General features: G+C 43.2%; 1 protein-coding gene across 1 annotated transcript in view; it reads left to right on the top strand.

Moving 5' to 3' along the window:
* Positions 1-27975, top strand: part of LOC117359760 (solute carrier family 2, facilitated glucose transporter member 5-like) — a 196937-nt gene that overhangs the window by 114553 nt on the left and 54409 nt on the right. The window contains exons 9-11 of the mRNA XM_033942979.1: positions 3035-3145; positions 20549-20650; positions 25127-25202. Coding sequence (XP_033798870.1) covers positions 3035-3145; positions 20549-20650; positions 25127-25202 — 289 coding nt within the window. The remainder of the gene's footprint in view (positions 1-3034; positions 3146-20548; positions 20651-25126; positions 25203-27975) is intronic.

Here is a 27975-nt window from a genome sequence, read left to right as displayed (position 1 = left end):
GGTTAAAGCTACAGCCTCAGCACCCTGAGGTTGTGGGTTCAAACCCACACTGCTCCTTGTGGCCCTGGGCAAGTCACTTAATCCCCCCATTGCCCCAGGTACATTAGATAGATTGTGACAGACAGGGAAAAATGCTTGAGTGCCTGAATAAATTAATGTAAACCATTCTGAGCTTCCCTGGGAGAATAGTATAGAAAATTGAATACATAAATAGTATGACAAGTTTCAGCCTCTGATAACCAGAGCAGGTATTGTGACATCACAATGCCTCATTCCACCAATGCCTAAGAGCCAACTTCATCAGTGATGTCACAATGGCTTCATTGTCCTATACTTGGCTCACTTTTGCTGCATTTTGATTTCTAGAGTGGCACAGTGGTTAAAGCTACAGCCTCAGCACCCTGAGGTTGTGGGTTCAAACCCCCGCTGCTCCTTGTGACCCTGGGCAAGTCACCTAATCTCCCCTCCATTGCCCCAAGTACATTAGATAGATTGTGAGCCCACCAAGACGGACAGGGAAAAATGCCTGAGCACCTGAATAAATTCATGTAAACCGTTCTGAGCTCCCTTAGAAGAATGATATAGAAAACTAAATAAATTAAACCCGGGCTTTCCTTGCAGCCTTCTTGTTCTTCAGACACACGCCACCTTGTGCTTTTCTTTTTCAAAAAAAAAAAAAATTTAGTCTCAATATTATGGAACAGCTTGCCTGTAGAATTGAGAAAGGAAGAATCTTTTCAAAATTTCAAAAGACATTTAGGGCTCCTTTTACAAAGGTGCGCTAGCGATTTTAGCGCATGCACCAGATTGGCGCGCGCTATAGCGCACGCTAGCTGAAAAACTACCACCTGCTCAAGAGGAGACGGTAGTGGCTAGCACGCGCGGCATTTTAGTGCGTGCTATTCTGCGCATTAGGGCCCTAATGCGCCTTCGTAAAAGGAGCCCTTAAAGGCATATTTTTTTCAACTGGCTTTTTTAAATTGACGGAATGTGAATTCGGGACAGCACTCTGCATTTATACATTTTTATAATTTTTAATTTGTATTAATTAATTTTATTAATTTAGATGTTATATAACATTATGTATTAGAAATGTTATGTCTTTTCTTTTTCTTTTCTCTTGAAATGCAGTTCTTTTCATAATTTTGATTGAGTTATACTGTATTGTAAACTGCTTTGATCCTTTTTTTGGCTGTATATGCGGTATATAAAGATTTTAATAACCATCAACCTTCCTACATACACACCTACCAACTGCTGAAGAGTTAAGCTGAGCTCTGAGAGTTTTATGCTCACAATTGTTTTTCATACAGAGAGGTATTCTGCTGATCAATGGATCTGAGGGACTTGCCTGAAGTCATTCCATTCTTTTTTTTTGTTGATGTTAAGTCTTGACTTTTAGAGCAGTATTTCAGCCTAGCTGACCCCAAAGTCAACAATGATGAAATGCCGTTCCACAGTTCTGTAACACTATTTGACAATACTTTCCTCCTTTTGGAGGAATAATTTTTTAAAGAAAGCAATTGTTGTCTCTGTGCGTGGAGTACATTTCAGGTACATTTAATTCCTTTCCTGGTAGCCATGTGCAAAGGCTTCCTCTTCTGCATACCAATCTATACCCCCTCGGAGAATAGGAACAGATAAAATATGATAGAGAGTGGGAGTGTGTGGTGCAGGGCTTAGAACTGCAGCCTCAGCACCCGGAGGTTGTGTGTTCAAATCCCATGCTGCTCCTTGTGACCCTGGGCAAGTCACTTAATCCCCCAAGCACATTAGAGTGTAATTGCCCCAGGTACATTAGATAGAGTGTGAGCCCACCGGGACAGATAGAGAAAAATACTTGCGTACCTGAATGTAAACTACATAAGCTATAAGTGGTATATAAATACTAAAATTCTTCTCTGTCAGCAATGGTGAGCCTCTTTCATTTGAAAGGAACCTCTGAAACGAGGGGGCTCAGGATGAAAATGAAAGGGGATAGACTCACAAGTAATCTAGGGAAATATTTTTAAGAAAGTGTGGTAGATAAGTGGAACAGCCTCCTAGCAGAGGTGGTAGAGACAAGGACTGTGTCTGAATTCAAGAAAGCACGAGACAAGCACGGAGGATGTCTAAGGGAGAAGAAAGAATTGGACAGCTTATTATATTAGTTGGTATAGAAGGGCAGACTGGTTAGGCTCTACGGTCTTTATCTGCCATCGTTTTCTATGCTTGTGGTCCCAGGACTTGACAGATTTAGGACAGCATTTTGGCAATCAAAAGCCTTTAGTGTTATAGGCCCAATGAAGTGGAACGGGATACCTTTGGCATTGAGAAATGAAGTTAATTTATTGTCCTTCCGTAGGAACTTGAAAACGTTTTTCTTCCTAGCTGATTGTTAATTTTTGGAGGTACGAGGCTTCCATTTATTTAGCTTTTTAATGTTTAATGTAATTTTAAAAGATTATTTTTCTGGATTGGCTGTGGTGGGGGGAGGGGGTGCTTGGGCATCAGGTTCTTCTATTTCCGACTTCTATCCATTGATATCTGTTATGACTCTTTAAACCATTTTCAAGGACTAAGATGGTATATAAAGCCTGTTGAAAAGGTAAAAAAATACTTGATACCTTTTTAAAAAACAGTCACACCCACCCTGTATGAGTTTGCTGTATCGCTTGAAATAAACAGGAAGGGAGGAGAAAGCAGAGAATCTAAGTGGGAAAATAGACAAGTTGCCAACAGTTGGCATTTCACTTGTTCACTAAGGGCTCCTTTTACTAAGGTGCGCTAGTATTTTTAGCTCACGCAGGATATTATCGCGTGCTATACCGCGCGCTACGCGGCTAGAACTAATGCCAGCGTTAAGGTCTAGTGCGTTAATGCCCTAACGCACCTTAGTAAAAGGAGCCCTAAATTGAATTTTCACTCTTATATGACTTCATCGCTGTTATTTTTATGGGCAGCAAGCTCGTTCGTTAAGATTTCTATTAGTTGTCTGTATACTACGAGGGTATAGCCCATAAATGTCGCAATTTACTTTATTGTCATCTTGCAGATCTGGTTTTACACGAATGCTATCTTTAAGAATACTGGAATTCCTCCAGCACAAATTCCGTACACTACAGTGGGGACGGGTGGCATTGAAATCATCGCAGCGCTGCTTGGCGTAAGTTTAATTTATTCCTAGTTTTCCCCCCCCCCCCAGGTTAATTTTAAATTTGATGAAACGCTTTATAAAATATTTCAAAGCGATTTACAATAATAAAACAGGCATATAAACATTTAAGCCACAAACGTATGAAAGACTGACATAAACCATGACAAACTTGAAATTATGGGTAAAAGGGAAGAAATACAATTTTGTAAAAAAGAGAAGAAATTTCTTAGGAAGAATAATAATTAGTCTTACTATTTCGTAGAACTTCTTTAAATGGTAACCTCTCTAACTGTGGGCTAAATGGTATTACTGATGTTTGGAAAACGATGTCTGTAATATAATTTTTATTTCTGTTTAAATTTCCATTTCTTTGCCTTGTGTAATCCAATAATTTTGAAAATTATAAATAAAGAAAAAAAAAAAAAAGAGAACAAATAAGGGGAAAACATTAAGGGGAGGGATTGAGGGGTGGCCTAAGAAGGCTGATTTGAAAGCATCACAGAATAATGATCGTGTAGGGTGATGTTAATCTGTTATTGTGGTCATTTTTATTTATGAAAAGCGTCTGTGTAAAGGAAGCTTATGAGGGAACCTTTAGATCTTTCTAATACTGTTTCTTCTCCGAGATGAATTGGTAGATAATTCCATAAAGGGTGGATTTAGGGGAGCTTCTAATCACATGGCATTGGCAAACTCAGCTGCACTACAGAGAATGAAACTACTATGGTCCTTCTTTACAAAGCCTCGCTAGCGTTTTTAGTGCCGGCCGTGGCGGTAAGAACTCTGACGCTCCTAGAAATCCTATAAAGGTCGGAGTTCTAAAACACTAGTGAGGCTTTGCAAAGGAGGGGATATATTAGAAATGTCTTTAACTTCTGGGCACAGAAGGACAAGTTAACTGCAGGTTAATTTGCAAATCTTAAGATCTTAGAAGGGAATTCACCAAGCAGTGTTAGGGTTTAATGTGCCTTAACACACTTTAGGGGAATTATTGCACGTTACCCACTATGGCTCTGAGTTTATAAAGGATTCCTAAAGTCAGCACCTAGATCAGCGTGCCTAGCCGATCTAGGGGCTAAATTAAATTTTTTAATTGGCTCAATCAGCGTTGATAATTGAACAGTGCTATTAAAAACCAATTAAAAAAAAAGTATAAATATACTTTATCAATAACTATATCTATAATAATTTTTAATGGGGAAATATGTTGATCTTATTATATATTCTAAGGATTTTAAGTGATGTATAAAGTGTAAAATGTATCTTTTTTCTTGTATTCACTTAATGAAAGTATTAAAAATGATAAAAGATTTAAAAACAAAAAACCAATTAAAAAAAAAAATTTTTAATGAATTTTCTGGTAGGCACCTACCGGAAAGTAGGCATGGTTAGGGCCAGATTTTAGGGTGTAGTTTAATTTAGGCGCTGGCCTAAATGGCAGTGCACCTAAGGATTCAATGTCTACCGGTGCATAAGACTGATTCTATAAATCAGTGCATCGTAAACTGTGTGCCGCGGCAGATTCCAGGTGTGCTGTGAGATGCTGCGGCGAGAGGCACGTCCTGTAGTCAGTCAGCCGGCACCTTCACCTCTCCTCCTCACTGGCGCCTCTGCTCCTTCTCCTTCTGCATCACCCCCTCCCACCGGTGTTAATAGGAGGCTCAGGGCTGCGGCCGCCAGATTAGTGTACCACACCTTAAAAGGTTTGTGACACACAGCTATAAACGGTGCCTAGGTGATGATTGACAATCGCACCAAATGATGCCTATGAGTTAAACACTGTTTATAGAATCAGGGCCTAAAAGCCCATAGGTATAGAACAGTGGTCTCAAACTCAAACCCTTTGCAGGGCCACATTTTGGATTTGTAGATTCTTGGAGGGCCTCAGAAAAAACTAGTTAATGTCTTATTAAAGAAACAACAATTTTGCATGAGGTAAAACTATTTATAGTTTATAAATCTTTCCTTTTGGCTAAGTCTTAATAATAATATAGTCATTTATAGCTAAAGAGACATATGATCAAGAAACTGTTTTATTTTACTTTTGTGATAGTACCTGGCGGGCCGCGAGTTTGAGACCACTGGTATAGAATGTAGCGTGCGCTAATTCCCTTATAGCACATTAAAGGTGTGTTAAGCTTTAATGCCGCTTGATGAATTCCTCCCTCCTCCTTCCCCTAAATTAATTTTACCCTAACTGCTGGCTAAGGCTTCAGAGTGGAAGTTTAAACACTTCTTTTTTTTTTTTTTTTTTTTACTTACCTAGAGCAGTGTTTCTCAACTCGGTCCTGGAGTACCCCCCTTGCCAGTCAGGTTTTCAGGACATCCTCAACTTGATTTGCATACACTGCTTCCATTCTATGCAAGTTTCTTTCATGCATATTCATTGTGGATATCCTGAAAAACTGACTGACAAGGGGGTACTCCAGGACCGAGTTGAGAAACACTGACCTAGAGGACTGTGTTTTTACACAGCTTTCATGTCCTTTCAAAACAGCAGCTTGTTGGTTTGTGTAAAGGATCCTACTGAAAATGGGGCTAGATGTTCATCAAAAGGAGAATAGTTTCTCCTGGAAGGTGACTTTTCTTCTAACACAGAGTTCATAGAGTCAAGGCTGACTTGTTCATAACAGCAGTTATTACTGGGGAAAATGGCTGCCGAGAGACTTTGGGGCTCCTTTTCTAAACTGCAGTAATAATTCCGCAGATTAACAACAAAAAAATAAGCCTACGATAAGTGCAAAGCCTTTGTGATCAATGCAGGGGGAGGGGCCATCGTCTGCTCTGCATTTACCACACATAGGGTTGCCAGACGTCCGGATTTCCCCGGACATGTCAAGGGGTCTGGACAGCTTTTCAAAACCTGACACTCTTTCTGGGTTTTGAAAAGCTTCCCCTGAAATTGTGTCGGGCAAGAGGGACCAGAGCAAACAGCGGGGGTGGGGCTAGGGTGGGATTAGGAGAAGGACTGGGGCGTAACGAGGTGGGGATGAGTGGGCCTGGGGGCGGGGTTAGGGCAGCGGCAACCCTAACTACACAGGTCAGAGAGGTACCACACGGGCATCATGTCTAGAAATAAATCAATACATTTGATTAAAGCCATGGTAGCACACTCTCACTCCCTGAGCACATCCCTGATGCTGGCACCTACTCCTGCTCTTTTCCCCCAGGACCTTCCCAGGGTTCTGCAGTGTTCAATTCGATTATGGGCAACAGTGATCCCCCTTCAATGCTATCTGGTCAGCATCTGAATCCAAAATAACACTTCTACCCCTAGCAGTAGTCGTACGGTACTGATGTGTCAATGTGTCGGAAGTAGGGATCCAGAGAGAGCGTTGGAATCAAGGAAGGGATTGGAAGGGAGGACTGGCATTGAGGAAGGGAGCAAGGAGATTGCTGGCATCAGGGAAGGGAGCAGGAGGCCTGGGAGGTACACCACCACTGTGTTTCATCTGAAGGCAGCCATGTTACCAGAATGCCAGCAGAGCAGCTGCACTTAGCATCAGCTCAAGAGGAGTATTCGTGGCAGCTAGTGTGTGCTACTGACCCACACGCTAGCTGTAACCCGATAACCCGATGGCCATGCCTCTTCTGTACCCTTTTCATATACCTACTCAGTATAGTAGGCTGCTAGCATGGATTTTCACCGCAAGTACTGTTTTGTCGTGCATTAGAGGATGGCATGGGACTGCACTAACATCTAATATGTGGTAAAATCATGCTAGTTCCTTAACGTAGCTTAGTAAAAGGGCCCCTTTGACTGAAAGTTCCAATTGGATGGGTGGGACAGTTTTGGAAGGTAGGGAAAAAGGTGCTGGTAAAAAAGCCCTGAATGAAGGAGAGTTTAATCTAGAAAAATAAGTTTCTATAAAAGTACTCCCCAAAGAGGGTAATTTTAGAGCAGAGTACCTAGGCAGAAAAGGTGATGATGAAAACTAGAAGGATGCTTGGGTGTCTAAGGAGAAGAATGATCAGTAGGAAAATAGAGGCGTTGATGCCCCTGTATAAGATTCTGGTGAGACCTCATTTAGAATTCTATGCACAATTTTGGAGACTGCACCTTCAAGAAGATAAACAGGATGGAGTCATTCCAGAGTAAAGCTACTAAAATGGTTGGTGGTCTACGTCATAAGACACAAGGGGACAGGTCTACGTCATAAGACATAAGGGGACAGACTTAAATATCTCAATATGTATACTTTGGAGGAAAGGCAGGAGAGGGGAATTATGATAGAGATGTTTAAATACCTGTATGGCATAAATGGGCATGAGGCAGGTCTCTTTCAATTGAAAGGAAACTCCAGAGTAAGAAGGCATAGAATGACGTTAAGAGGTGATAGGTTCAGGAGTAATCTGAGGAAATTTTTACAGAAATGATGGTAGATGCGTGGAATAGTCTCCTGGTAGAAGTCAGGGTGATTTATCACTTTTTAGCTTGTCGATTTGACTTATTACATTTTCCAGATTCATCGAGAGGATGGGCTAGGGAGGGCTTCAATGGCTGGGAGGGTGTAGATGGGCTGGAGTCGGTTTTGACGGAGATTTCGGCAGTTGTAACCCAAGCATAGTACCGGGTGGAGCTTTGGATTCTTGCCCAGAAATAGCTAAGAAGAAAAAACTTTAAAAAATTAAAACTGAATCAAGTTGGGCAGATTGGATGGACCATTCGGGTCTTTATCTACTATGTTACTATGAGATTTCTTTCAGTTCCTCAGCATCATTAACCTTGAAAACCATTACCGGTTCAGGTAGATCTCTTACATCTTCTTCCTTAAAGACTGAAGCAAAGAGAGGTGATGGAGACAAAAACTGTGTCTGAATTCAAGAAAGCATGGGTCAGGCACGTGGGATCGAGGAAATAGTGGATGCTGTGGATTGGCAGACTGGATGTTCCATTTGGCTTTTATCTGCCATCATTTTTCTATGTTTCTATATATTGCATCCTTTTATAAAGGCGCCATGTATGCCTAGGTTACCCAAGGAAAGTAGATGTACACTTACTTACATCTGCTCTGAGACAGGTATAATTGTGTGTGCATCCAATAAGAATGCGTGTATAGGTGTGTAAAATGCTGTTCTATGTTCTCAAGTTCCTTATAAAATGACCCCCCAAATGTGAAAGAAGTTTGAGATGATTCATCGTTTCCAACAACTGTAATGGGTCACGGTACAAACTAGCCTCCCCCACTTCCCGCTTACTTAGGAAGAAGCCACATGAATCAACATTCGCGTACTAGGGACTCAAGATATGGAACGGTCTCCCTCTCAACCTACGGCAGCCAAGCCAGTATTACATCTTCAGGAAGAACCTTAAGACCCACCTTTTCTCCTTGGACCTATAACGAAATTTCAGGAGCCTATCGCCTATCCTTCATTCAGTGTTCATGTCCTTAGTTCTTAATCTTGTTGTAAACCGCATTGAATCCTAGCTGAAATTTACGGTATAGAACAGGGGTAGGCAATTCCGGTCCTCGAGAGCCACAGGCAGGTCAGGTTTTCAGGATATCCACAACAAATATGCATGAGATAGATTTATCTCAAGGAGGCAGTGCATGCAAATCCATCTCATACATATTCATTGTGAATATCCTGAAAACCTGACCTGCCTGTGGCTCTCGAGGACTGGAATTGCCTACCCCACGGTATAGAAGAAAAATGTATGGTATTTAAAAACAGCGAGTGAAGTAAATAACCTTTACATGTTCGGACACCATACACATATGTAATTGCCAGTTTCTAGGTAAAGAGGCCGCTGTAAAAGCTGATGGCACCTCCGTTCACTGATTAGCCTGATCTCCTCTCAAACTTCCCAGATAAGCTCAATACTGAACAGCTTACCCCCCTCCCCCACCCCGGACTCACCAAAGAGCTTGCCCCCTCCTTTACTAACGCTTAGCGTGGGTTTTAGCGCCAGCCGTGGCGGTAACTGCTCCAACGCTCATAGGAATTCTCTGAGCGTCGGAGCAGTTGCCACCGCTGCCGGCGCTAAAACCCACGCTACGCGTTACTAAAGGAGAGGGCTTGGTGACTCGGACTCTTGCAAATTTTTATTAGTTTTCCTCTTGTTTCCAGTAAGGAAAGGATGAATCCTTTGATCACTTCTGTTCCATTGGATGCCCAGAGCAGACACTTTCCAAATGGGCACACATTACATGGCATTGGCACATATGCGTGAGTGCCTCAGTGTTACCTACTATTACATATAATGGGTTGGCAGCACTGCCTGTACCAAAGTATTAAAAAAAGATATCATGATCATTGAACACCCCCCCTCCCACACACACACACACACACACACACACACACACACATTTTATGATAAAAGAGTATTTGGGGATTTATTATTAGTTTTCACTAACCCGTGTTTTTTGGGTTCCATTTTTTATCAGGCATTCTTTTATCACATGGGGTTTTTCTTTTTTGTATATCTATATATTATATCTTTTCTTCTTTATTATACTTTTTTAGGACTCCTGAGGCAGGGTTTGTAGCCGAAACATGGCCCGTGTCGAGTCGTATGAACATTTTCTGAGTTGTATACTCTTATTTATAGGGTTCTTATTTTAGAACTGTCTCCATAGTGCCAGGGGGTTCATAGACAACAACGCGGAAGACAAAGGCGCGCGCCAACAACTGAGCGCTAGACGAAGGCGCGTGCAAAAGAAAATTACTGTTTTTAGGGGCTTCGACGGGGGTTTTTGTTGGGGAGCACCCCCAGTTTACTTACTACAAATCGCGCCGGCGTTGTGGGGGGTTTGGGGGGTTGTAACCCTCCCACATTTTACTGTAAACTTAACTTTTTCCCTAAAAACAGGGAAAAAGTAAAGTTTTCAGTAAAATTTGGGGGGTTACAACCCCCCAACCCCCCCACAACGCCCCCCACAACGCGGCGCGATTTGTATTAAGTAAAGTGGGGGGTTCCCCCCCACGCCCCCCCCGTCGGAGCCCTAAAAACAGTAATTTTCTTCCCCGCACGCCTCCGTGCTGCGCTCAATTGTCTGCTCGCGCCTTTGTCCCGGCGCGCTTTTGACCTGACACCGTGCCAGGGAGTTCATGGGTGGAGCCAAGGAAGAGCCACCATTAATTTGGTTAGCGAAGATATTCAGTCCTTCTAAGCAGAAAATTGTTCAGGTAAAGTTCAGACGGCACAAAGGCTTCCTAACTATCACTGGATGGCTCTTCAGAGAGGGGGGCTGGATATTGCTGGGTCCAGATCACTGTGGCATTCGCTGCTCTGCCTTTATAGTCTGTGTTGGCCCTAATCCAGATCCAGATTCCGGTGCTGGATAGCCTAATCTACTTTGGCCAGGGTTTAAACAAAACACCGAATGCATCAGCTGAATAGTGGGTGGAGAGCTCCATAGATTTTTAGATATCTTGTGAATTTGAACAAACTTCCTGGATGGCCTATTCTTCATCTCACTTCAGTTTTGTCACATTGTGTTCAAATACTGGCCTTTTTAAATCAATGTTTGCCAACCTTGATTTTCCTAATAGATCTTCATAAGGTTGTCATGATCCAGTTGTGAGTCTTGACCCTTTAAAACATAAGAATAGCCTTACTGGATTAGACCAATGGTCCATCTAGTCCAGTACACTGTCTTCACAAAGGCCAATCCAAGTACCTGGAGTACTGCGTCCAGCACTGGTTGCCGTACCTGAAGAAGGACACGGTACTACTCGAAAGGGTCCAGAGAAGAGCGACTAAGATGGTTAAGGGGCTGGAGGAGTTGCCGTTGAGCGAAAGATTAGAGAAACTGGGCCTCTTCTCCCTCGAACAGAGGAGATTGAGAGGGGACATGATCGAAACATTCAAGGTACTGAAGGGAATAGACTTGGTAGATAAGGATAGGTTGTTCACCCTCTCCAATGTAGGGAGAACGAGAGGCCACTCTATAAAATTGAAAGGGGATAGATTCCGTACGAACATAAGGAAGTTCTTTTTCACCCAGAGAGTGGTAAAAAACTGGAACGTTCTTCCGGAGTCTATAATAGGGGAGAACACCCTCCAGGGATTCAAGACAAAGTTAAGACAAGTTCGTGCTGAATCAGAACGTACGCAGGTAGGGCTAGTCTCAGTTAGGGTGCTGGTCTTTGACCAGAGGGCCGCCGCGTGAGCGGACTGCTGGGCATGATGGACCATCGGTCTGACCCAGCAGCGGCATTTCTTATGTTTTTATGTTCTGGCAAAAAAACAAATAGTAGCAGCATGCCATGCTACTGATCCATTGCAAGCAGTGGCTTCTCCCATGTCTTTCCCAACAGCAGTTTATTGACTTTTCCTCCAGGAACTTGTCCAAACCTTTTTTAAACCCAGTTACATTAACTGCTCTTACCACATCCTCTGGCAATGCGTTCCAGAGTTTAACAATTATCTGAGTGAAAAAATATTTCCTCCTATTGGTTTTAAAAGTATTACTCTGTAACTTCATCGAGTGTCCCCTAGTCTTTGTAAATCCTGATACAGTAAAAAAATTGATCCACTTGTACCCGTTCTACACCACTCAGGATTTTGTATTGTAGACTTCAATAATATCTCCCCTCAGCCATCTCTTTTCCAATATCTCTTTAATATTTCCTCATATGAGAGGAGTTCCATTCCCTTTATCATCTTGGTTGCTTTTTTTATTTTTAACCTTTTCTAGTGCTGCTATATTTTTTTTGAAAAAAGGAGACCAGAACTGAACGCAATACTCAAGGTGAGGTTGCACCACTGAGCAATAAAGAAGCATCGTAACATTCTTAGTCTTGTTAAATATCCCTTTTTAAAAATAATTCCTAGCATCTTGTTTGCTTTCTTGGCCGCCGCCGCCGAATATTGGGCAGAAGGTTTCCACACATTGTCCATGATGACACCCAGATTTTTTTCTTAAGTGCCGACCCCCAAGGTGAACCCTGGGAGCCAAACTCTGTGCTGATAGTCAGCTGGGGCAGGCAAAGATCTCCAATAGAGCAGGTTCTGCTTAAAGGCACGGGCAGGGCCGATCACTCTGGTCTCGTTGGAGTCAGCGGTTATTATGCTTTCTGATTTAGAACCTGCAATTAAGGCTTAGTTTTTTTTTTTTTTTTCTTCCAACAGCAAAAATGTCCCATAAAGGAATAGAAAATGTATCTTTATTATAGAGAAAAATATGACGCTTCCCCTCCCATAAACAGCAATAAAGACTGCACTTTAATCAGCAGGTTCTCTCCACTCCCCCGCCTCCTGCCTTGCTCCCCCCCTCTATGCCACCCCAGACCCCCTACTTTATCTGCTCTAACAGACTCACTTAACTGGAGAGTTACCACAGAGGAGCATAGATTTATAACCTAACGTGGCTTCCATATTTTTAACCCAGGGCTGGCCTGAGCTATATAACACTAAATTAGATTTTTGACAATTAGAGAGACTAATGTGAGCCACTGGATCCCAGGAGCAAAATTTCACAGCACGACCTTTCTTTAATAAACATAACAGACTGCAGACACGAGAACTTGCATTTTCTCTTTCGCTTAGTGGACCAGCCCCCTCTCTCTCCTTCTTTTCTTTTGTCTTTCTCAACTCTCTCTCTCTGTCTCTGATCGGTAGGGTTAAGTGGCCATAGCTTTAGCTACATCCTTGCTAGAAGCAATAAGACCGTTTGAAATGGTGGAGAAGGGAAGATTTTACAGCAGGCAGCTCACATTCGCTCAGGCAGACTCATAGCTCTGTCAGTCTGATTGGTCCTGAGTGGAGGCAGGAATGGCACCCAATGGACACCAGGAGATTGGTTATAAAATTACAAGCATTTGTTCTGCTGTCAATATTTTTTGCTGCTTTTGCTCAAAGCTTTTTTCTTTTTTTTTTATTCTCTTTCTTTTTCCAGTGGGGGAAGAAAAGTTAAGTGCTAAAACTGGTTCCTTTTTTTTCTTCTCCCACCCTCCTGCACTTTTTTTGAATCTCTTTTATGGAACTTGGTGTTATATCTGCAGGATTAATGGACACAGTCCCTTACCCCTTATAAAAAAAATATGGGTGCATTTTGGAGGTGATAGAGGGAAAAAGATCAATCTAATATCTTCTGCATACAAAATTCTCTTGACAAGAATTTACTAGGAGACACTGTATAAAAATTTTAACTTTCAGATGCTATAAGGGTCAAGTGTCAACACTATTCAAATGTTCAAAATTATCTTCTGCTTTCCACAAAATCGTGATTTGAATCTTCTCAAAAAAGAGTTAAAAGTTTACTGTGGTTCAAAATTAGCTATGCACGATATGCAATAATGAGAAAACATTTTTTTTTTTTTAGAGCATAGATCTATAGACGAGATAATGAAGAGCTGTGAATTTAAAGCAAGTTTTTATTTTAACTCTATGGAAGATGTAAAAAACATGTTCAACTAGGGTTACAATGGGGACTCTTCAAGTTGAAGAACGCTACTCTTCAAGCTAAATGAGAATATCTATTAACCATGTTCTTAGAACTGTCTCTTTTTATGCATCAGCCACCAGCAACGATTTACTATATATTTCTCAGGCTTTAACAAGTACTCAGACTCTTCCTTACTCTGAATATTTATCTGCATGGTTTTTTCAATTTGCACACATCCAAATTTTTGTAGATCAAGCTAAGGGCTCCTTTTACTAAGCTGCGATAACGGTTTTAGCAGGCGCTGAGTTGCTGCGCGTGCTAGACCTTAACGCCAGCATTGAGCTGGCATCAGTTCTAGCCACATAGCGTGGGTTTAGGGCGTGCTAAAATCCCAAGTGCGCTAAAAACGCTATCGCAGCTTAGTTAAAGGAGCCCTAAGTGTAGTTTACACTAGGTGCAGGTCTCTTGGTGCCACCGTGAGAGAGTCTCCCAAGTGGAATTAAGATTAGTAATATTTAGCTCAGAAGTAGCATTAAGGAACAGAGACGTTTAGTAGTTTAATCCAGGGGTGGGCAACCTCAGTCCTCAAGGGCTGCAATCCAGTCGGGTTTTCAGGATTTCCCCAATGAATATGCATGAGATTTATTTGCACGCACTGCCTCTATTACATACAAATAGATCTCATACATGTTTCAAGTTTGGTATACCGACCATCACAGTTATCTGGCCGGTTTACAATATTACAAATTTATAAAACATAAAAATAAAATAAGACTGGTTGTAACCTAGACAGGGACAAAGTTTGGACAGATAAAATACAAAAGGAGCTGGGGGGAGGGAGCTTTTAATTATGGTTCATAGACAACGGCGCGAAAGACAAAGGTGCGCCCGGACAATTGAGCGCAGCGCGGAGGCGCACGCCGCTCTAAATTAATTTTTTTAGGGCTCCGACGGGGGGTGTGTGGGGGGGAACCCCGCCACTTTACTTAATAGACATCGCGCCGGCTTTGTGGGGGGTTTGGGGGGTTGTAACCCTCCACATTTTACTGTAAACTTAACTTTTTTCCTAAAAACAGGGAAAAAGTGAAGTTTTCAGGAAAATGTGGGGGTTACAACCCCCCACACCCCCCACAACGCTCCCACAACACGGCGCGATGCCTATTAAGTAAAGTGGGGGGTTCCCCCCACGCCCCCCCGTCGGAGCCCTAAAAACAGTAATTTAGAGCGGCGCGCGCCTCCATGCTGCGTTCAATTGTCTGGGCGCGCCTTTGTCCCGGCGTGCTTTTGACCTGACACCTTTAATTACATCAAAAAAATAAAAATAAGAGGAAGGGAAGAGAGGGAGGAGAGTACAAGAGGAAAGGGAGGTCACTTCTTAAAAGCGGTTCTCTTTTTTTTTTCCTTGGAGAGGATTCTTAACTGCAGTTTTGGTATGCGTCTTTGAACAGAAATGTTTTGAGATTAGTTTCAAATTTGGTTAGGGAGTTTTCACGGCGGAGGTGTGGTGGCATTGCATTCCAGAGGGAAGGGGCTGTGGCAGAAAAGATAGTGTTTCTGTTGGTATAATAAGAGGTCTTTGATCGAGGGAACCGTCAGTAAGTTCTGATCGGAAGATCTGAGAGCCCTGGAAGGAGTATGTGAGATAAGATATTTATCTAAGAAGGCAGGGGAGTGGGAGAACTTAATTTTGAAAACAAGTTGTTCTATGTGAGATTGGCGACCAATGTGATTCTCGAAGAAGCGGGGTGACATGGTCGTATTTTTTGGCTTTATAGATGAGTTTAATCGCGGTATTTTGAATCAGTTGCAGTCGACAAATTTCCTTTTGAGTTATTCCATGGTATAGAGCAGGGATGCCCACACTTTTTGGGCTTGTTAGCTACTTTTAAAATGACTAAGTCAAAATGATCTACCAATAATGAAATTAAAAAAAAACCCACAAAGCACACTGAAAGGCAGAGAAAATGTTAATTATCATTCATATTCCGGGCTTTTTTTCAAAGAGGTCACGGCAGATGACTCTATGCAATGTCACCTCAGTAACAACCATATAAAAATAGACAAATATACCCCCTCCCTTTTTACTAAACCACGATAGCAGTTTTTAGCACAGGGAGTTGCGCTGAATGCCCCGCACTGCTCTCGATGCTCATAGGCTCCCTGCGCTAAAAAACGCTATTGCGGTTTAGTAAAAGGGAGTCATAGTGCAAAATATAGACAGCAGATATAAATTCTCAAAATGGACTCATTTTGATCACTAAATTGAAAATAAAATCATTTTTCCTACCTTTGTTGTCTTGTGATTTCATGAGTCTCTGGTTGCACTTTCTTCTGATTGTGCATCCAATCTTTCTTCCCTTCTTTCAGCCTCCTGTATGTTTCCTCTCCTCCAGACCTCATTCTCTCCCCCAACTTTTTCCTTCTGTCTCCCTGTTCCCCCTTCTTTCTGTCTCCCTGCCCTTCCCCAAGCCACTCGGTTTGCCGCCATCGCCATCCGGGAACAGCCCCCAAGCTACTGCCGCCCCAAGCTCTCCCTGCAGAAGCATCGCACTGACCAGCATTCCGCTCCCTGACGTCAATTCTGACATAGGAGAGGAAGTTCCGGGCCAACCAGGCATTTCTCCCCATTCCATCCAGCCTAAGCCCCATCTCTCCTTGATCCAGTATTTCTCTTCTATGTCTGTCAGAATTACCATTCCACCTATTTTCCAGCATCACCGTTCTTTGTGTCCATCTCACCTATCTCACTACTTTTTCAGAATCATTTGTCTCTGTCCTTGTCTTTACCCCATGTTCACCATTTGCCCTTTCAATGCCTTTATCTCCCCCCTCCCTTTTCAGCATTACTTCTATGTCTCTATTTCACCTCCTCTTCATGTCCCCTCTGTATCTCTATCCTTATTCAGTAGGTCCTGCTTACCCTTTCTCTTCTTTGTGTCACTATCTCCATTTTCAGCTTTCCCCCCTTTTCCTTTGTTACTGCACCCTGTAGCCAGAATCTTTCCACCCTCCTTCCACTCCACTCCAGCCCAGCCCAGTATGAAATATTTCCTTTTGTTTCCCTCCCCTCTCTCTTTCTCTCTCTCTTCTCCTCTCTCACCCACGAGTCCTGCATCTGGCCCTCTCCCTTCCACCTGCATCCAGCCACACACCCTGCCCTGCGGCCCTCTTCAGCAACTCGTCAGCATCAGTGATCAAGACAGGCTGCCAACATCGAGGCCTTCCCTCTGCGAGTCCCGCCTTTGTGGAAAAAGGAAGTTGAAACAAGTGGGACTTGCAGAGGATAGGCCCCAACTTCAGAAGCTTGTGTCGATCACTGCTGCTAACGAGTTGCTGAAGAGAGCCACGGAGCAGGGTGTGTGGCCGGATGCAGGTAGAAGGGAGAGGGCCAGATAGGAAGGCTGCTGGAAGAGGTAGAAGCTCCGAAGCATGACACCGACTCCGGCCAGGATGATTTCTTTTTCAGGCTGCTGCCGCTGCCACGGCCACCCCCCCCCCCCCACTGAAATGACAAAAAACAGACTAAAGTGGATGCCCGGTGGCAGCGTCTTTGACATTGGGGAGAGGAAGGCTGATCGGCCCGGTAGATCGGGATGGCAACACGAGTCTATCACGGAGCCTGGGATGGGCTCCGTGATCGACTCACGTTGCCTTCCCGATCTACCGGTCGATCGCGATCAACGTATTGGGCACCCCTGGTATAGAGAATTGCAGTAGTCTGTGTGTGAGATGATCAGTGAATGAATTAAAGTTTGAATAGAAGCAGGTTCTAGAACAGAGGTTATAGAACGAATTAGATGGAGTTTATAGAAACAGTTTTTGTTCAATGAGCTGATTTGGTTATGGGTCATGGGTTGTAGCCCTCTAAGGAGAGGCCAGGGGTGTGCAGATTTTTGTGTGTGTGTTTGTGAGTAAGAATTCTTAAAAACCAACAATTTTTGATCCCAGTAATGCATTTCTGAACATAATACAAAAACCATCACACATATGGTAATTGATGTCATTTAATTAATTTTTTTTTATAGTTTAATTTTGTTTGAAAATCAGGTTGGGTCAATGATTTTGTGAGCAACCATGTAAAATGTATGAACAATTGCTCATGCACTCTGCTTAGAGGGAACTTAGCCCTCAAGGAACGAGGTTGCCCACCCCTGGTTTAATCCATGTGTATGCGGGCATGGTTGGTCAGCCAGGCTTCCCTAGCGCCAAGCTAGGAACCATTGGACAAGAATCCTCCCAATGGGTGAGGCACTTAGTGGAAGATTCTCAAAACATCATGGTAAAATCTGACAAGCTGCTACCGAGGTCGCTATTGGAACGATTTCAAAACAGCGAGTCATTCTCAAAAGACCCCCCGCAAAAGACAAATGAGGTTGGCAGACGTTCACGTAGGCGGCTAGCTGGAAGCTATTCAAAACCCAGAAAAAGTGCTGGGTTTTGGAAAGCTTTCCGGACCTCTGGACATGTCCTCGGAAAGGAAGACATGTCCAGTGAAATCCTGACATCTGGTAACCCTACTTCTGGTGGAAAGTGTGAACCCACCAAAAACCGTGTGTTGCCTTTATAAATCAGATCTATAGTGCTATAGAAAGTAATTAATAGTAGTAGTAGATGCAACATATTCCTGCTTAGGCACCCTCAAGGAATATAAACCCTTTTGTAAAGGTAACAAACTACCTACTCACTTTGAGCTTTAAATCTAAAGTCCAGATCCAGCCAAAATGGACTTGATAGTAAAGGCTGAATTATTCTACTTCCGGCCAGTACAGAAAAGACACAATTTATCTAGTGTTTTCTCCATGGACAATGTTCATTTTGTTCACATATTTGCAAAGTCTGTGGGTACTTAGTCACACATTTATTTTTAAAGGAAAAGTAGTTATGCACTTTCACTTTGACAACAGCCTATTAACTCCCCCCCCAGCCCCCCCCCAAAACCCAACTACCCTAACACATATGCAGATATTATTTTCAACCCCTGCCCCAACCTGCATACAAGGTGGACAGTAGGGATAGGCAGTCATTTATAATGTCGAAAGAAATGTTAACATTTCTTCTGTTATTTATGGTTTTTGGCAAATAAAGGGCCCCTTTTATCAAACCGCAGTCAAAGCTCTTAAAAACCGTGGGCTGGTGAGCTAAATGCTCTGACGCTCATTCAATTTCTATGAGCGTCGGCAGGAAAGGATTAACCAATAGGCCAAGTAGGCACGTGCCTAGGGCCCGAAATGGTCAGGGGGGCCCGACGAAGGAGGGCATCAACATTGTTTTTTTCCAAACGGGGATGGGCCCCTCCAGCATCGATCAGCAATGCGACGCCCCCACCCCTCCCCCCGCCCCTATCAACGGAAAGTAAGCAAGCAACACGGGTAATAAAGGCAACGGGAACTGTAATTATGCAAGCGGTGCTGCTTGCCCAAAGCTTCCCTCTGACGCAGCTTCCTGTTTCCGCCTGGGCGCATGGTGGGGTGGGGCGTGGCAGGGGGCCCACTGTACTTGTGTGCCTAGGGGCCCTCGATGAATTAATCCTGCCCTGAGCGTCGGAGCACTTACTCAGCACTTACTCAGCATTAATATCTGAGTTTTACTTCCATTTGTTTCAATAGAAGTAAATCCTCATCCATCATCTTTTTCTGGAGCCATATGGTAACCCTAATCATGATTCAAGTTCCCCACCCCTCGATTTGGGCCTCCCTCCCTACTAGCCCAGTGGAGTATGTTGGGGAAGGAGCACTGCTGATCAGCTCCTGTTCATGGCTGTAGCCACAGCCGATATGATGATCTTTCTCTATAGTTTTGTGATACTATCGGCACTGCAAGACTATGGAGGAAGATTGAGGCTGCCATTTTGGATGTGGCCATGGACAAGAACAGTTGATCCCTGCTAGACCAATAGGGTGATAGGCCCAGGGGGAAAGGGTATGGGGAGAGCTTCGATCATAGGGAGGAGGTGCAGGGGCGAATGGATCGAGGTGAGGGTACTTGGATTTTGGGGGGGGGGGGGGGGGAGACAGAAAAAATTCTGTTTTATACTGTTTCTTGTGATGACAAGGAATGGAGAATTCCCAAACAGAATCAACATTTCCCTAAATGATATGGAAAATGACACGAATCAAAATTTTTCTTGGTGCCCATTTATAATGAACAGTTTAAAAAATATATTTTAAAAAATTCATTTATTAATGTCTATTACTGTTTAAACTGGCCTGGAGAATCCTCTTTTGGGGCTTGATTTTATAATAAGCCATCTATATGAAAAATACTTAAAAAGGAATCTTATTTTAAACTTCTTTTTCAATAGAAATACAAGTACCTTTATGCTTTTGTAAATCAGGGAGTAACACTGAGCCTGCAGTGATCAGCCTTTCTTTCAATGGCAGCTACGCAGTGGCATAGTAAGGAGAAGGCGATCCATCCCCTTGGTGGGAGCGCCAGCTCCCATCCTCCTCTCTGCGCCCCCTCCTTCCCCCCCCCCCCAACGCACACTACTTCCCTTCCCCCGTACCTTTTTAACGTTCATGGTGCAAGCAGCAACTCCAACCTGCCACTCACGCCAGCGTCAGTTCTTCTTCTGATGTCACTTCCTGGACCCACTCCCAGGAAGCGATGTCAGAGGACGAGCCAACGCTGGTCGGGGTTGCTGCTCGTGCCGTGAACTTTAAAGAGGGTATGGGGAAAGGGAAGGGGCACACGGTAGGAGGGGGTGGGGGAAGGAGCGGATGGGGGGGGGGCTACGCCACTGCAGCCACGCCACCACCAGTGTGTGTTCTATAATGGAATCTGGGCTCAAAGATGCTGTTAGGCAAGAGGTGCTTCGCTCTTGGCATCAGGGTGCCCAACTAGAGGTACCCAGTTGTAGAATTGCTCTCTTAGGGCCACCATTAACATGTATTATTTTACTACCAATCTAAGTTATTAGTAACAAGGTCCATCGTATAAAATTTGGCACATGGTAAACTAGCACGAGTTAGTGGTAAAAAGTACATAGTAACAGTTGCACGTGTTAGAAACGACGACCCTTAATCGTCCCCCGAAGCGCCAGAAGACTCTCAAGCTGGGAATCGATTTCTTTTCGCAGTGCCTTACTGTCGAGAAGTTGGGAAGACGACCCTTGTTGATTGCTGGATTCACCGTCATGGGCATATGCTGTGCTGGAATTACAATAGCTTTGCAATTACAGGTATGCTCTTTAGCCTTCTTCACATGGAGGGACCTGAGGCTTTATTTCTTTTAACCCTTTCAGGACCAAGGGACATATTTGTCCCATAACTTTAAAATCCTATCAATTTTGATTGGGATAGTCTACAGTTCTAAATTTGATATGTACGGATTCCATAGGATACTGCCTTTATGTAAACAAACTGGTTCCGACATTCATTCATTAGCGTCGTTGCCAGATTGACGAGAAGATTCACTTGCCACACTGTCCATAAGCCAGAAGTGTGATTTTTTTAAAATAAAAATAATGATATTTCACAAAAAAAATCAATTTTTTGGCATCTGCAAGCCCTTTTTACCATAAAAATGTCGTCAAAACCACAAAAATTGGCCTACGATCCTTATGGTCCTGAAAGGGTTAAAGCAGCCATCGCACAAAGCACAGAAAAGTGATACACAGTGCCACACAGACCTGTTCACCTGGACAGCGCCATTCAGATTCCCTACTCCACTATTCACTCAGGGCTCAACATTCAGCCAGCGGCTTGTACGTAGCTTACAGCTGTGGGCTGAATTAACCCTGGATATATGTCTGGCCTCTAGCATTGAATATCCGGGTTAGTGCGGCAACATGGAAGCTAACCGCATACCAGCCGATATTCAGAGCGGTGGCTGGTTAGCGTGGCCGTAAGGACAGCCTTTAAGCTATTCTAACTTTATCTGCTCACTGAGGGGCTCCTTTTACTATGCCGCGTTAGGGCTTTAATGCGCGGAATAGCATTGAGCTGGCGTTAGTTCTAGCTGCGTAGCGCGGGTTTAGCGTGCACTAAAATGCTGGGTGCGCTAAAAACGCTGACTCAGCTTAGTATAAGGAGCCCTTAATCGGTCAGTAGACTGCCATAACCTAACCAGTTGGCGCTTTGGCCCCCAAAGCTCAGTTTATAGTCAAGCATAATATATTTCTTTTTCTCAGAACTGACATCGCTAATTAAGATGGTCAAGATGAGACAGCAAATTTTAGATTTCTCCCTGAGCAATCTCCCAAGCGGTAAAAGCTGAAGGATAGGGCATAACTTCACTATAGTGACCTATTCCAGCTCTTCACAACCATCGCTGCGAAAACACAGACGAAGAGTGTTCTAGGAGTCTCTGAATTGGGCTCCAGACTGGTTGCTATTTTTCCCCGTCCCCGCGGGAACTCATTGTCCCGGCGAGTTCTTTTCCTGTCCCTGCCCCATTCCTGCAAGCTCCATCCTCCTCTGCACAACCTCAAACACTTTAAAATCATAAGTAGCAACATTCTAGAGCTCAGATTGTGATGTCATAATGCCTCATTCCACCAATGCCTAAGCTCCGTCCTCATCTGCACAAGCCTCAAACACTTTAAAATCATAAGTAGCAACATTCTAGAGCTCTGATTGTGATGTCATAATGCCTCATTCCACCAATGCCTAAGCTCCGTCCTCATCTGCACAAGCCTCAAACACTTTAAAATCATAAGTAGCAACATTCTAGAGCTCTGATTGTGATGTCATAATGCCTCATTCCACCAATGCCTAAGCTCCGTCCTCATCTGCACAAGCCTCAAACACTTTAAAATCATAAGTAGCAACATTCTAGAGCTCAGATTGTGATGTCATAATGCCTCATCCACCAATGCCTAAGCTCTGTCCTCATCTGCACAAGCCTCAAACACTTTAAAATCATAAGTAGCAACATTCTAGAGCTCAGATTGTGATGTCATAATGCCTTATTCCACCAATGCCTAAGCTCCATCCTCATCTGCACAAGCCTCAAACACTTTAAAATCCTAAGTAGCAACATTCTAGAGCTCAGATTGTGATGTCATAATGCCTCATTCCACCAATGCCTAAGCTCCATCCTCATCTGCACAAGCCTCAAACACTTTAAAATCCTAAGTAGCAACATTCTAGAGCTCAGATTGTGATGTCATAATGCCTCATTCCACCAATGCCTAAGCTCCGTCCTCATCTGCACAAGCCTCAAACACTTAAAAATCCTAAGTGTTTGAGGCTTATGTAGTTAAGGCAGAGAAGACAGAGCTCACAGGCATAGGACAGGGACAGCTCACGGGGACGGGAACTGAGTTCCTGTGGAGACGGGGACAAATTTGTTCTCGTGTTATTCTTTAGTTGCTATTTCCTCCCAAGTATGCTGCACATAGAAAACTTCCCATTACCTAGTCCAGGCAATGTTTACATGCATCTGGAAGCCTGATATGATGCTCGGAGGTACAAACAGGATCATCTGAAGGTCAACCATGCATTTAATCTTTCTCTCCACTGCAACCTAGCTGCTAGCACCAAATTCTATCCCCTCCCCTCATTTCTTCCTCTCTTCAAGCCCCTACCTCCTGCTACAGCAATAACAGCGTAGGCTTTGTTAACACCAGAAAGGTATCATAAGGTGCCTCTGTAGGCGCAATTCTCGTGAAAGGCAGGTGCTGGAAATGTAGGCCTTTAAAACCCTGGCCTACGTTACCGACGCCTACCTTTCCGCGTAGCCACGGCGCTGTTGTGTGATTGACACATGGTCGGCAGCTGCCGATAGCGGCACTGTTTACAGAATCCGCCCTTATTAAGAACATAAGAACATAAGAAGTTGCCTCCACTGGGTCAGACCGAGGTCCATCTCGCCCAGCGGTCCGCTCCCGCGGCGGCCCATCAGGTCCGCGACCTGTGAAGTGGTTTCTGACCACCTTTATAACCTACCTCAAGTTCTATCTCTACCCCTCTATCCCTTTATCCTCCAGGAACCTATCCAAACCCTTCTTGAACCCCTGTACAGAGTTCTGGCCTATCACTTCCTCCGGAAGCGCGTTCCATGTGTCCACCACCCTCTGCGTAAAAAAGAATTTTCTAGCATTTGTTCTAAACCTGTCCCCTTTCAATTTCTCCGAGTGACCCCTAGTGCTAGTGGCTCCCCACAGTTTGAAGAATTTGTTCTTATTCACTTTCTCTATGCCCTTAAGGATTTTGAAGGTTTCTATCATGTCCCCTCTAAGTCTCCTCTTCTCCAGGGAGAACAGCCCCAGCATTTTTAACCTGTCAGCGTATGGAAAATTTTCCATACCTTTTATCAGCTTAGTCGCCCTCCTCTGTACTCCCTCGAGTACTGCCATGTCTTTCTTGGTTCCTTCAATTCAAAATTAGATCAAATCAATACCAGATGGACCAAAGGGATTTTCCTATTTTGTATCAATGGGGAAAAGGCTTTGTACATCTGACCCTTTCGATAGCTAGTTTGAAAAGGTGGGAATTTTTTTTTTCCCATAGATATTCCTTCAAACTGATATTTGAAAGATCAGCACACTTCGGATTTCTAGTCAGAAAATGTTTCTCGGTCTTATGGAAACTCCGAACCATTAAAAAATATTTTGATGTAGTATAATTTCATTTGCTAGTTCAGTCTTCCATCTCAAGTATGCTTGACTATTGCAATATTATTTATTTGGGAAGATACAAGAAAACCCTAAAATGACTTTGAGTTATTCAAAATTCAGCAGTTCGGCTGATTTTAGGTTTGAAAAAATGGGAACCTATTACTCCCTATTATCAAAAACTACACTGGTTACCGATGGAGGCAAGCGCTCTGTTTAAATTTTCCTGTATTTGGAATGGCTCCTGCGTATCTGGTCTCTCTCTTTTTTTTTTTTTTTAGACCGTTTTAATAGGCCTACACGCAGAATCCATGTTTGCTTACCCAACAATAAATGCTTGTCGTTTTAAAATATTTCCGGATAGAACTCTTGCTTTTCGGGCAGGTAAAATGAATGACTGGCTGGGGAATATTTTTTTGCATGCTCCATCTTACTTTGGGCTCCTTTTATCAAGCCCCGCGGCCGGCTAAAAAACTAGGAGGAGTGTGTGGCGCAGTGGTTGGATCTACAGCCTCAGCACTCTGGGGTTGTGGGTTCAAAACCCCGCGCTGCTCCTTGTGACCCTGGGCAAGTCACTTAATCCTCCACAGCCCCAGATAGATACGTTAGATAGATTGTGAGCCCACCAGGACAGATAGGGAAAATGCTTGAGTACCTGATTGTAAAAACCGCTTAGATAACCTTGATAGGCGGTATATAAAATCCTAATAAACTTTAACGCCTGCTCAATGCAAGCATTAGTGGCTAGCGCGGCAGGCGCTTTAACGCGCGGTATTACGCGCATTAAACCCTTACCGCAGCTTGATAAAAGGACCCATTTATTTTTAGAAAATTAGTAAAAACGCAGTTGTTTAATCAATTTGTAACCTAAGGATTCATTGTTTTAATTTTTTTAATCTTCCTGTATGTATTTCTGATGATTTGTATTGGTTTTCACTGATTGTCCAGTACTTCTTATTGTAAACCGCCTCGAACTTTTATGGCTTTGGTGGTATATAAGAATAAAATTATTATTATTATTCCTACTCTAGTGATTATGGTTATGCCATGAATATTGCAGCTCACGTTGATAACTGTCTTGGCTTTCTTTTCTCTCAGAAGCAAGTGCCGTGGATGAACTACGTTAGCGCTACCTGTGCCATTGGGATTATTGCAGGATTTTGTATAGGACCAGGTGAGACAATTTTCAGTTTTTCCTTTTTTTTTTTTCTTTTTTTTTTATATCCCCAAATTTTTTTTAATCCAGGCCTTCAGTTTTATAGCTTAAAGTATAGGAAGAGGTACGTAAATCGAAGCAAAAATATGTCTAAAACCCGCCTAAATCGGCATTGGATGATCAAAAAGACAGGTCGTCCAACTGCTGATAATCAAAACAGGGTTTAGACATATCTAAAGGCATCTTAGTAGGCCTTTTGACTGCTGCTGTGCGTCCAGAGTGAAAAGGGCATTTTTCGAGCAGTGGTTAGGGCAGGAGGTGGGCGGGATGTGGGCCGATCAAACTTAGGGCCTGTTTTACAAAGCCGCGCAACAACGGCCCCAAAGCCCTTTAAATCTCTATGGGCTTCAGGGTCGTTACCGCGCTGCAGCCACTAGTGCGGCTTTGTAAAACAGGCCCTTAGGGCTCCTTTTACAAAGCCGTGATAGCAGGTTAACGCACGTATTAGCACGCGCTAATTTGCCGGCCGCTTTAGCCGCTACTGCCTCCTCTTGAGCAGGCGGAGGTTTTTCAGCTAGCGCAGGGGTTAGCCCGCGCTAAAAAGGTACGTGCAATAAAGCCGCTAACGCGGCTTCGTAAAAGGAAACCCTTAGTCGTCCTGCAGCGATAATCAAAAGTTTGTAAGTATTTTAATTGTGCCCCACGTTTTTAATCATTGTACGATGCTTAGAAATGCTGATAAGCGTTAAAATCAAATTTTAGAATCATTCCTTCGGGCCACAATCACTTGGTATGGTTTTTCACTCCTTAGGTGTTTGCTTTGTAAAAGATTTTTTATAGTAGGGGGTTTCTACCAGTGACATAGAATGTTTCAAATATTTGTAGAGTTTCTTGGTTATTTGTATTTCCTGTTGCTTGAGTAGATAGTATCCAGCCATTCCATTCTGTTTCATATTCTGCTGTGTCTAGCTATGTTCTCCTTTTAAGAGAGTTATTAAGTAGGGCTCCGCCCTGAAGAGTTCCAGTGCTCGGAGGAGGGAGTAGCCTAGTCACTAGTGGTTGTGGGTTCAAATCCCGCACTGCTCTTTGTGACCCTGGGTAAGTCACTCAATTCTCCATTGTCCCAGGTAGATAGATTGTGAGACAACCAGGACAGATAGGGGAAAATGCTTGATTTTAAACCACTTAGACAACCTTGATAGGTGGCATATAAATATTTAAAATAAATACGGTCCATAGTTCTTGTTTCAAACTTTGGTGTGTAACTGTGGGAAAAAAAAACCCCATTTGAAAATAGGCTCCCAACATTTGGGGAAAAGGATGAGTGCTGAGGGGTGGGGTTACATAGTAACATGCATGGGCATTTTCAAAAGGACGTCTTAAGTGCCAAAAAAAAAAAAATCCGACACAAAACGTCCCAAAAACCCATCCAGCTTGCAGCCATTTTAGGACAGGAAAAAAAAAAATGCCAAAATTTCCTTTTCAAAATATGTGAGAAGGACATTCTTACACTGGAGACGTCCATCCTGAACAAACATTTTACAAACTGAAACATTCAGGGCTGTTTTTACGAAGCTGCGTTAGGCTTTTTTATCGCTGGCTGTGGCAGTATTAGCTCCACCGCTCATAGGAGCGGCTGGTGATAAAAAAAATAGCCTAATGTGGCTTCATAAGTGGGGGGGGGGGGGATAAAATTGTAAATGTGGAACACGGGTGTGTGTTTAATAATAATAATAATAATAATAACTTTATTCTTGTATACCGCAATACCATGGAAGTTCTATGCGGTTAACAGATGAAGAGACTGTACATTTACAGCGAAGTTATTTTTACAGCAAAGTTACAATTACATTGAAGTTACATTTACTGCAAGTTACATACCGCGGTGTTACATACAGCGGTGTTACATACAGCGAAGATCGATATGGCAGGGCAGAGGCAATTAGTGTGAGGAGTAACGAAGACAGGATTAGTTAGATTGAGTGATCCGTTTTGTTAAGCTAACAAGATTGGAGGAGTCGAAGAGTCTGGAGGTATGTCGAGGTCAGAGAAGGAGGCAAGGCAAAAGGGGGGGAGAAGTTAGAGGAATTTGTCAAAAAGGTAGGTTTTGATTGACTTCCTGAACATTTGACAGGGGGGGGGGGAGTTGGAGATGAGGGCGGTAAGGCATTAGCAGCATCCTTATGAAAACGGCTACACAGACATCCTTGCAAAACGGAGGAGTAAACTAGCGGTTGGCTGCAGTCGACTGTAATTCAAGCGACACAGATGGTTATTTTTATTACATAGGACGTTTTGGAAAGTTCTAAGTCTAATAGATGCTGGCATTTTGTCATATTAATATAGGGACTTTGGATCATCTGTTATATTTTTGTCCATTGATACTTAATTTCTGGAGGTCAATTTGGGGACAAATAAATCTTATTCTTGAGTCATCTATTCCCTTAACTTATGAAGCCCTAATTTGTGCTACGTTACTGCACGTTAAGCCTACTTTGGATAATTTCTTGATCATGACGGGAATAGCCATCCAAATGGTCACACGTAACTGGAAGAGCCACGACAGAATAAATGACATATTTTGGTGGGCAAATGTGTGTACCACATATAAATATGAGAGAATGAATGCGGAATGTATGGGGTTTAGTAGTTCATTTAATAAAGTGTGGAGCCCATTGAATACATTTGTTACCTCGCAATAAGGGTCATATATCTCTCCTTTTCTTAGATTTCCTTACACATCCAGGGAGGGTGGGTGGGGGGAGGGAAATGTATTTTGAGGATTAAAATT

This window comes from Geotrypetes seraphini, chromosome 4 (assembly GCF_902459505.1).
Source record: "Geotrypetes seraphini chromosome 4, aGeoSer1.1, whole genome shotgun sequence".
NCBI classification, from domain to species: Eukaryota; Metazoa; Chordata; class Amphibia; order Gymnophiona; family Dermophiidae; genus Geotrypetes; species Geotrypetes seraphini.
This window is presented reverse-complemented; position numbering and strand designations above follow the sequence as displayed.